Source organism: Bacillus rossius, chromosome 10 (assembly GCF_032445375.1).
Source record: "Bacillus rossius redtenbacheri isolate Brsri chromosome 10, Brsri_v3, whole genome shotgun sequence".
Taxonomy (NCBI): Eukaryota; Metazoa; Arthropoda; class Insecta; order Phasmatodea; family Bacillidae; genus Bacillus; species Bacillus rossius.
This window is the reverse complement of record NC_086337.1, coordinates 55,014,085-55,025,817: the sequence shown is the minus strand read 5'-3', so window position 1 is coordinate 55,025,817 and position 11,733 is coordinate 55,014,085. Positions and strand designations below refer to the sequence as shown.

The 11,733-nt window shown below is 33.4% G+C and overlaps 1 protein-coding gene across 2 annotated transcripts in view; it reads left to right on the top strand.

Annotated features, from left to right (window-relative positions):
* Positions 1 to 418: 418 nt before the first annotated feature.
* Positions 419 to 11,733, top strand: part of LOC134536186 (transmembrane GTPase Marf) — a 31,368-nt gene continuing 20,053 nt past the window's right edge. Inside the window, exons 1-4 of one of the 2 annotated variants that reach the window (XM_063375828.1) lie at positions 419 to 468; positions 8,138 to 8,395; positions 9,151 to 9,277; positions 9,691 to 9,853. In XM_063375828.1, the coding sequence (XP_063231898.1) occupies positions 8,188 to 8,395; positions 9,151 to 9,277; positions 9,691 to 9,853 (498 nt within the window). In that variant the 5' untranslated portion in view covers positions 419 to 468; positions 8,138 to 8,187. Of the gene's footprint in view, positions 541 to 8,137; positions 8,396 to 9,150; positions 9,278 to 9,690; positions 9,854 to 11,733 lie in introns of both variants that reach the window. The other variant, XM_063375827.1, reaches the window with a different exon arrangement.

The window sequence follows — 11,733 nt, the reverse complement described above, 5'->3', positions numbered from 1 at the left end:
TTTTTTTTTAATTATGTGGCCTACAGCTTTTCGCCAACGGCCAAAGGGTCATCATATTCAGTGTGTATCTCAATTGCAAATCGTTAGCAAATATCAGAATATATATGGTACACCCATGCCTTACCCGGGACTCGAACCCAGGACCCCTCGCACCGTAAGCCAGTGTGCATCCGACTACGCTACGGAGGTCAGCTCAGTTCAAAAGAAGAGTGCGGGGAAAGTAGGGAGAATACTTGCCACCGGGTACTTCTGTACCCAATTGCAGATATAATAATAATAATAATAATAATAATAATAATAATAATAATAATAATAATAATAATAATAATAACAATAACTATTCTTTCAGTTAGTTCGGAGGCCGCCGCCGCCGCCGCCGAAAGAGATTAATTTCTATCACATACCCGTGAGTTTACGTCTTGTGGTATATTTATCTTTGGTGTTAAATGGAGTAGCTTAGTAGAAAAGGTGCGTAGAAGATTCTTGATTGTATGGTCGTTGATTGTACCTGCAAGTTGAATTCTTATGAATACGCTATAGGTAATAGATGCATATAATTTCAATACGTTTAGTATGTTATTGTTATTGTATTGTAAAAAGCTGATATTCATAATATTCGGACTGCCTGTTAAAGAGTAACGTAAGAATTTCTTGTAGACTGAAGGTTATAAATAAATAATATTCTATTATAATAATTGTAAGTGTCAAGGTTATGGGTTATTGCTAGTTACTTTTGATGTTGTGGAATTAGTAGATGTTTGTTATCCATGAAGTGACAAAATACTTGAAATGTCGTATTTCTTAGGTAATTCTGCAGAGTAACCGCACCTGGTTGGTTAGTTTATTTACATTAATAATACATATTAAAATTTAAATAATAGGTGTATACTTTTGTATTGTTAGTACATATTTAATTTTTAAATACATAATACACTGTTTATGTTTAATAGTTCGACTTCTTTCACTTTTTTCCCCCTTTAATCAGAACTATATTAGAATACTGCTCTATTATGGGGAATAATAGTAAGACAGCAGATTGTAATAAAATTGAAGGTATTGAAAATAAAATAGCTAATACAAAGAAGCTTATAAAACCAACTTCGACTCTTCTTTCATATCGCAGAATTCATCTTGCCACCTTCTTTATATTATTGTAAAATCAAAGGTAATTGATGTCCCTTAGTTTAATAGTCTACTGTTATTTTCCCTTCATACGAATAATCCTCTTATTTATAGACTAATTACGAACTTCAATAAAGTTAACATGCAATTTAGTTAAGTAACTTACAAAATTAAGTAACATGAATTTTCGAATTTTCTTTCTAATGTTTAAGTCACTATTTTACACTTATTCTTTGCAAAATTACATGGTAATTCAAATGAAGTTGATATTGTTTTGTTACTATTTTCCAAGGACTTTTCTTTGCTAATAGTTCTAAACTTAACATTATTTATTTATATACCTGTGTATGTAAATGTTGTAAATTAAGTATGTTTTGTTTGTCTTGTGTAATTGTTGATCCTGTTTGATCAATTTGTGTTTATCTTATATGTGATTTGTCCTTTTGTATATGTTGTGCCTACCTTTAAAGTTTCTAACTGTTGGTAGGCATTTTACAAATAAAATTCTATAAATAAAAATGTAAATGTTCGTTAGTTCAAAATGTTCAATCTCCGAAAGTTCTTCACAGATTGCTTTGAAATTTTTACACAACGTTGCATTAGAATATTTTTTTTTGTACCTGTGTCACACCTGTTACAAGTAAAAAGATAGATAAAAATATAGATAGTTAATATATATATATATATATGAATGTGTGTGTGTTCTTCTGTTTTGTAAAGATATGGACGTAGAGAGAGGAATAAAGAGATAAAGAAAAGGAGATACATGGATATGTAGAGAGATATAGATAGGGTAGTAGATTGAGATATAGGTAGATACATAGATATAGAGGATGATATGGAGATATATGGATAGAGAAATATTTACAGAGAAAGAGTTAGAGAGAAATATAGTGAGAATTATAGAGGGAATTATATAGATAGAGAAATGCTTTGTATATGTGTACCCACTTCAAATTAAAAAAAAATTGAAAGAGGTATAGCAACACATGCCAGGAATTAGCTAGTAAATAATAACAATGTAGCTGACTAACCTAACCAACCTTTCACTTTAGTGATCATTTGTCCTATTTCCCAGAAGCGGCATCGCTGGGGTATTGCTCTGTGGTTTTCGAAGGTGTCTGATGCGAGGCAGTCAGCCAGCTGTGTAACTGTGGTTCTGGTTGCAGGCTTCGCGTGGCCCTTGCTGCAGAGACCTGTGCTAGCCATGCCTCGCAACAAACAGGTTTCCCTTTCCTTTCCAGTGGTTCCTCTGTCTGCCTTGACTGCACCGTAGCGCTCGCACGTGATCTCAGTGTTGTACGTCCCATCCTCCATACCGTAGCGATGCCCAGTCTGGTGTGTTTAACAATCAGCATGCAACTAATACCCAGTGCAATCCCGCCAAAAAAGCTTCAATGAAGTTGTAGTTAAGCCTTGGATGTTAACAAATTACATTCCAGCATGGAAGGCAACATTATCAGATATGGTTTTATAAATACTGTCATACCATGTTGTTTTCTGTGGTGGTATGATTGTTGAACGACAATAAACCCTTGTTTTAACAGTTGTGTGGAAAATATATTATACTTTAAATACATGCATGATATTACTTGTATTTTGGAAATATTTATATTTGTAGATGTCATAGTTGCTTAGCTGGGATAGTAAACAATTGTCACCAAGTATAATCAGATGAAAAATCACACAAGTGCCTTCTGTTGTATTTCTCTGTGATGTCATTTGGCTATACTGGTCCATGGCACCGCTTGCTTTCAACTGCCAATGCTCACTCATTTTCCTTTCACAAAGATGTTCTCTGGATGACAACCATCGTGAAGCTATAACAATGTGCTTTTGCTCATCTGTCTCCGCCTCTGTGTAACAATATGTGACGTCACTCTGGAGGTTTTTTTTTGTTTGATTAGTATAGGGAAACTTAGATTAAACCGTATTTACATTATGTTGAAACTGCGATTATCAACAAATGTTGAAGTTTATGGCAGTTTGATATCCATTAAAGTAAATTATAAGATACATTTTATACCTGTAATTAGTTTAATTGCCTCATTTATGTCTAAATAAATTTTTTATCAATGATTTCGCACCATTTTACAGTGTTTAAAATAAGACTCTCCTAAACCAAGTAGCCATTTATACTATCTAACAATATTTTTAATGTAGCTTGTCAAACCTAAAACCAACCATTTTAAATTATTGTAGCTAACCTAAAATTACCCATAATTTTAACTTGGCTGAAGTTAGCTTTATTTTAGACTTATTTCAGACTTATTTTTTACCCCTTATTTCCCTAAACCAGCAATGTGGGCGGAGCCTTAGAGTACAATACTATCTATAAAAAAAAGGGCACAAGACCAAAGGTAGAGCACTGGCCATAAATATGCTCAAGGCAAAAGTACAACACTCGTCATAAATAGACACAATACAAAATGTACAGTACTGGACATAAAGATGAAACTAATCAAAATGTAGCTGACTAAAACGTACAGTACTGGACATAAAGATGAAACTTATAAAAATGTAGCTGACTAAAAAGTACAGTACTGGACATTAAAAAATACACCTTCCAAAAACAATAACAATGGCCATAAAATTCACTCAACAAAATAAAATTAACAATTTGTAAAAAATGACAGCACTAACAATAAATTTGTGGTAAAACTTCTACAGCGAAAGCCATACACGTGCATGGTAGTAATAGAAAAAATAGCTATTAAATTTTTTTTTAATGTGTACAGCACTTCACATAAAAGTGGTAGTGAGCATACGGCAATCTCCGTTAATTTTCAATTATGTTAAAAATATTACTGTAAACATATAAAGATGATATGCTCCTCTGTAGTCAAAATTCTTCACACAAATTTAAATAATCGTGGTAAACAGTACAGCACTGCTAAATAAATTAAACTCAGAACCATCCAAAAACCTGAATTCGCACAAGTCATATAAACAATTTTTTTAAGGTATAAAGCGGTGTACATATAAAGCTGATATTCTATTGTGTTGATTAATGTCTCTGCTACACACTAAAAGTTAAATAATCGTGGTTCGCAACGTACAGCACTGGCTAAAGGCTACGAACAACCAACTAACACAACATTGCGCACTAGTGGCATAAATAATTTTTTTTAAGTATAAAGAAGCTATGCACCTATAGAGCTGATATTACCTTGTGTTATGTTAAGTCTCTGCTTCACGCTGAAATTTAAATATTCGTGGTTCACACCGTACAGCACTGGCTAATAGCTACGAACCACCGACTAACACAACATTGCGCACTAGTGGCATATACAATTCTTTTTTAAGTATAAAGAAGCAATGCACCTATAGAGCTGATACTAACTTGTGTTATGTAAAGTCTCTGCTTCACGCTGAAATTTAAATACTCGTATTTCACGCCGTACAGCACTGGCTAAAGGCTACAAACCACCAGCCTACATAAGTTTGCTTAATTGTTTATTAACAAGTTTTTTTAAATTTTATTTTGTTGCGGGGATATTTTTATGACCATTACTATAATATTTGGATTGTGTAATTTTTAAGGTCCAGTACTGTACTTTTTTAGTCTGAGCTACTTTTTGATTAGTTTCATCCTGTACTTTTTGATTAGTTTCATATTTATGTCCAGTACTGTACATTTTGTATGGTGTCTTTATTTATGACGAGTATAATACTTTTGTCCTGAGCATATTTATGGTCTTGTGTCCTTTTTTATGGATAGTATTGTACGCTAAGGCTCCGCACACATTGCTGGTTGCGGGAAATGTAGGGTAGAAAAATAAGTCTAAAATAAAGCTAACTTCAGCCAAGTTAATTTTAATCAAATGGTAAACTACCGATAAACTACTTGAAATATCAAAATGCCGATTTTGAGATCTTGATTTTAAATTTTTCTGAAAGTTTCAAAACAATTAACTGAACAACAAAGTCAAATTAAATCTAAAGCATGAAGATTAACATTTAAAATTTATGCCACTATTTTTTTTTTGTTTTTACTAAGAGAACATTACAGAAATATATAATTTAATTAACAGTAAATTTTTGATTTTTGTTTCCAATCAATATAATTAAGTTTTCCAACGTTAGTGTTTAGGAAGCCAATTGTTCAGCTCGTATGCCAACACTACAAAAATAGTTCAATGGTAATGCTTTAAATGGCATTATAGGAAAATTCAATTATAAATTGTTTTAATGTTATATATTTTAACAACATGCGTATTTATTTTATCTGTTCAGTTTTCGTTCACGTGTATTTTGCTAAGGATACAGCAAATACGGCACTGATGAGACTTTTCACGCTGTTATGTTTGGTAACCTGTTTATATTTTAGTTTTAGACAGTCAGGCGTCAGTTGTTTTTTGTTACAATTTAATCATTGAAATTCGATTCTATTAAAGTACGTTTATTTTGTTATAAATGGGTTGTTTTGATGCTTTTTCATCTAATTTCACTTCATTTTATTTGTTTTATTACATTTAGGTACAAATAAATCTATTTGTATTAAGTGATTTTATTTGTTATATTTGGTTTCCGACTCATTTCAGTATATTTAGATTTATTTCATTTACATTGGTTTCGTTTAAGATTCTTTTGGTTATTTCACATTAAACTGTAGGCTACAGTTATGAAACATTACCACACATTTCATTCCTTTCCTTTGGTATATTTAGTTACGGTAAATATGTAGTTTAGCGGTATTTGTGAAAATAAATGTTAAATATCCGAAAATACTTTTATTATATGCTCTTTCACTTCCTCTTTTCATTAAACCCAGCAGAGATAAGAAATTCCAAATACTTTAGGAGATATTGAATTTTTTAATTTTCATAGTTGGGCGATATTTGTTAAAAAAAATTTAAAAATTCCGAAAATACTTTTATTCTATGCTATTTAACTTCCTCTTTTTATTAAACTCGGCGGAGATAAGAAATTCCAAATATTTTAGGAGATATAGAATTTTTTAATTCTCATCACAATACCTGTGCATTCATGCGGCATTCACAATTGTTTCTTGTTTACGAGTATGAATTTATTTATTTTCGCGACGTAGGTGAACGACTACATCATTTTCTACTAATGGCAAAGGAATTGTACCCGCCTCTAAGGTTAATGCTGCAACACATTGACTTCGACACCAACTCATCTAAGGAGTTTTAACTTAAAAACGAATTCGAGCAGTTTGCAACATCGTAATTGGTGCAACCAAACATTGAAGGAACTTTTCCAGTCATATAACTGGAATTGCAGAAAAATTGGAAATAACATACATTCTAAATGACCAAAATACCCTTATCACATACATGCAGCTGGAATGCACTACATAATGTGTGTATTTTTTTGATCACTTTCCTATATTGTTCTACCACAATGTTTGCTAGAAGGCTGGAAAGGTCAATAGAGTTTCAAGATCGAGTTTGAAGGTATTAACTTCTCTCTTGATAGCTGCAGAAGAAAGGGAAGAGCAGGAGTGTGTTGGCAAGCCCCGTGATGTCAGCAGAGCCAGGCCTGCCACTTGTCACGAGTAGTGATGGGTAGTGGAAAGTTTCCAGTCCGAAATTTCCTGCCGAAAACTTTCAAAAATGGAAAATTTACAGACCTCATGGAAACTTTGAAAAAAAGTGGAAACATTGGGAAACATTGAATTTTTTTTAGCTGTAACAGTTGAGTGCTGTTGAGTATATATGCAAAATTTCAACCGATATGGAACACATTGAAGAAGGTATAGTTTTAACAGAGTTAGCTCAGTACCGAAGTAGAGAAGGTATGTGGGCCAAAGAATTTCTTTGGATGGCGCTTGAAAAAGGTAAAATTGAACCCTGTACTTGGTGGAAAGGTCTGTGTGGTCATACACAGCTGTCAAAAGTAGCAAACAGAATCTTAGGTATGCCAGTAACCTCTGCTGCTACAGAGAGGTCTTTCAGTACACATGGTAGTATACATACAAAACTAAGAAACCACTTGACCACTGAAAGAGCAGGTAAAATATCATTCATTGCCCACAACTGGAAATTGTGTCACCACATCCTGGAGGACATTGAAAAATTGGAAAGGAAAGATTCTATTACTGTCATTGTGGAAGACAAATGTGAGAAAGTATAGCAGAATAAAAAACTACCACAGTGTGTTTTAAAAGAAGACAGTGCATCTTGTTCTAACAATGAAACAGAAGAGGAAGAAAACAGTGATTTCAGTTATGAGGACAATGATGATTTCATTGGTTTCTAAGACCCAATATGACTTAAATAAGGACATGTTTGTTTCCAATTCAGTTAAAACTGTAACATATGTATGATTTCTTATTATGAATGCAACTAATTGTTGATCAATATTTTTTTTAGTGTTCTATTTGTTACAACTTATTTGTCTTTATTTCCAATCAGTTGATAAATTGTAATAATACAGTGTTAATATTTTCAAATCTACGTAGTCAAATATTTTAACTGTTATTGACCAGGTAATTGTTTTTTCAGAAGGAATCATTTCTTTTAAATCTGCAGTTAAGTATTCTTTACCTTAATTTTTCTTCCACTACATTAGCTTTTTGTAATGTTGAAAGCAGCTGATTAAATAATTTTCAGATTTAAAAACTGATTAGGCCTACTTGCAATGAATTTGTGAACTGTATTTGTAAAAAGAATAATTCCACCTAAATGTTGAAATTAATTTAGAACAGCACCCACAGTAAATTCTACATCGCTAACGAAAGATATTTTAATGTCCTCTTAATACTGCAACTATGAATATTGTATTTTACAATATGAAAATATCATACAGTAGAAACAGTCACATGTCTAATTCTCTGAAATGGTTATTTATAAACCAACATCAAAGTTTCCTAAAATTTCCTATGTTTTTCGGTTTTTGGAAAGTTTCCATGAAAATTTCAGATAGATAAAATTTTGGACATTTACCCATCCCTAGTCACAAGTGTTGTTGTTGTTGTTGTTGTTGCACTGTGCATGTCTGCTTCTTCTCCTCGGTTCTCATGTTTTGTTTTCTTTCATTTCTGTTGCAGTGTGCACGGTCGCTAGCGTTGCATGAGAACCCCGTAGGCGTAGCGTTGCAATGGCTGCGTACGTGAGCCGCACGTTCTCGCTGGCGTCCGGGGACTCCCCCGCGGCACGTAGCCCCGCCCCTGCCATGTCGCTGGTCGACTCCCGCTCACTGCCCGATGCCTCTCCGCTGCAGGTGTTCGTCAAAGCCAAGAAGAAGATCAACGACATCTTTGTGGAGATCGAGGACTACGTGCAAGATGCTGTCGGTTACATGCGCGGTGAGACTTGTTATAGAAGTAGTGCAGTGGTAACTAGTTTTTGCAGGGGAATGGAATTATCTTTTTGTTTTTTAGGAATTTTGGTATCGGATGTTAAAGAATATGGAAAATGCTGTACTGAAAGTGTAGTTAAATGTAGGTGACACGAGTATCCTATTGGAAATAAATCTAGTGCCAAAAAAAAATTAAAAAAATTTATACACTAAGCAGAATAAAGAGTAATCCTTCTAAAAGATGCAGCAGAAAGGAATTTCATTATAATAAATTTAATTTAATTTAAATTCCATTTTCGAGTATGCATGGTGAAATCATATGGAGTGCTTTTAACAAAAATCAACAGTTTTTTAAAAGGGAATCATGACATTAAAAAATTTTGTGGTGCTGCACTTGTTAAAAAAAATTGGTTTGTTTAGAATAGAGCTGCTGAAAAACAAATCCACATTTTCTTTAGAACATGTTTGACAAGGGGTGGGTTTTAGGGTAATACAGTGGGCGCCACCTATCCATCGCTTACTGAGATGGCTGGCTTGTGTATTCAGTTTTGTGATCAAGTTTAAGTTTTGCAGGGAAGGTACTGCTGTGTTCAGCTAAAATAACTTAGTCGTCAGGAGCATGGCATTGAGGTGGTTTTCTAAGCTACTACAGTTATACTCCTGTTAACTTACGGCATGTACCATGCTCTGCCAGTAGTGTAAGTTGAGGATGGATTTGCTTGTGTTCGCTGCTGAAAGAGGCCGGCACGTGTGTGTGCGCAGGCATGCAGCACGACCGCAGCATCGTCTCGCCGGAGGACACGACGCGGGTCGAATCCTACACCCTGAAGGTGCGCGGCATAAGGGACGTGCTCACACGTGATCACATGAAGGTGGCCTTCTTTGGCAGGTCAGTCCCGACTGAGAGGTGTGCATTTTGTCTGCACTTTCCTTCGAGACATACAGGCACGGTAGATCTTCCTCGTGTTGTCTTTTCAATAATAAATATGAGAAAATTAATTTTGTACCTTTATATGTATTATCGACCAGCAATTTTATAAACAAAAGGGAGAGATAAAATTATTTATTAATATTTTTGCTTTTAAATTGTGCAGTAGAAAAAATTACACTATATACCTTAAAGGGAAGCGTGTTTCATGCAGAGCACCAGCTCTTGGAGTTTGTAAGTGTGTATACCATGCAGTAGTTAACGCTAGTACTACTCTCTAGTACTTGATTACAAGATAGCTGTCCAGTGTCCACCTGGTTGGTACTACAAGGTTTGGATGTCCCTGTGGTGATGTGGTGTTGATGGCTGCGCAGAACGAGCAACGGCAAGAGCACGGTGATCAACGCAATGCTGCGGGAGAAGATCCTCCCGAGCGGGATCGGCCACACGACCAACTGCTTCCTGCAGGTCGAGGGCTCGGACAACGGCGAGGCCTACCTCTGCACGGAAGGCTCGTCAGAGCGACAGAACGTGAAGGTGCGTGTCCTTCGTCCCCGACACTCACTCCCCTGTCTCCTCGTCCTGTGGAAGTTGGGTAAGTATTGGCAACACATCTACTAGATTATGTTATGTTATTGTTGATAATTGTGATGATGATTAAGATGAAGATAATGAACATGAAGTTGAAGATAATGAACATGAAGATGAAGATGATTATGATATTTATGATGAATTTGATATAGAAGAAATGAATGAAAATGATATTGATGTTGAAGAGGATAATTGTGGAAGAGGATAAATGATGAAGATAACAATTATGAAAATGATGAGGAAGACGATTATGTTGGTGTTGTTGATAATGTTAAAATTGTGGATGATTTTAAAGTTGATAATGTTTATGGTGTGGTGTTGATGCTGTTGATGTTGCATAAATGAACATATAGATGTTTTATGATGTTGATAGTGTTGATAATAGTGATAATGTTGATGTTAATTTGTTGTTGATGAGTTTGTGTATATGATGTTGATGGTAATGTAAGTGTTGAAATTGTTTATGTGGATTATGTTTGTTGTTGATGCTAATGCTGATTATGAAGATGATATTGCTGATGTTTAAATGAAAATGATACTGTTGATAATGTTAATGAGTGTATTGATGATGAAGATTATATTGAAAATAATGGTGAAGATGATATTCGTGAAGATGATTAAGTTGATTGTGATGAAGATGATTAAGTTGATTGTGATGAAGATGATTAAGATGATCGTGATGAAGATATAGATGTTTTTTTATGTTGATAATGAAGATTATGAAACTGTTTATAATAGTGGTTATGTTGATGAAGTTATCATGTCAAAAATGATAAAATTATGAATATGATGGTTTTGATATTTATGTTGATCATGTTGATGTTGGTATGTATTTGTTGTTGATGAATTTGTGTATATGATGTTGATGGTAATGCAAATGTTGAAATAATTTATGTGGCTTATGTTTGTTGTTGATGCTAATCTTGATTATGAAGATGATATTGCTGATTTTTAAATGAATATGATACTGTTGATAATGTTAATGAATATATTGATGATGAAGATGATATTGAAAATAATGAAGATAATTATGAAGATGATTGTGATGAAAATATATATGTATTTTTAATGTTGATGATAATGAAGATTATGAAAATGTTGATAATAGTGATTATGTTGATGAAGTTGTTTATCATGACAAAAATGATGACAAAATTATGAATATGATGGTTTTGATGTTGTTTATGTTGATCATGTTGATGTTAGTTTGTATTTGTTGTTGATGAGTTTGTGTATATGATGTTGATGGTAATGCAAATGTTGAAATTATTTATGTGGTTCATGTTTGTTGTTCATGCGAATGTTGATTAGGAAGATGACATTGCTGATGAATATGTCTGAAATGAATATGATCCTGTTGATAATGTGAATGAATATATTGATGATGAAGATGACATTGAAAATAATGAAGATGATATTTATGAAGATGATTAAGTTGATTGTGACGAAGATTATTAAGATGATCATCAAGAAGGTATAGATGTTTTTATGATGATGATGATAATGAAGATTATGATAATGTTGATAATAGTGATGATGGTGAATTTTATGTTGATGAAGTTGTTTATCATGACAAAAATTATGATAAAGATGATGACAAAAATGATTTTCATGATGGTTTTGATGTTGATCATGTTGATGCTAATTTGTATTTGTTGTGGATAAGTTTTTGTGTATAGTGTTGATGGTATTGTAAATGTTGAAATTATTAATGTGGATTATGTTTGTTATTGATGCTAATGTTGATTATGAAGATGATATTGCTGATGATGTTTAAAATGAATATGATCCTTTTGATAATGTTAATGAATATATCAATGATGAAG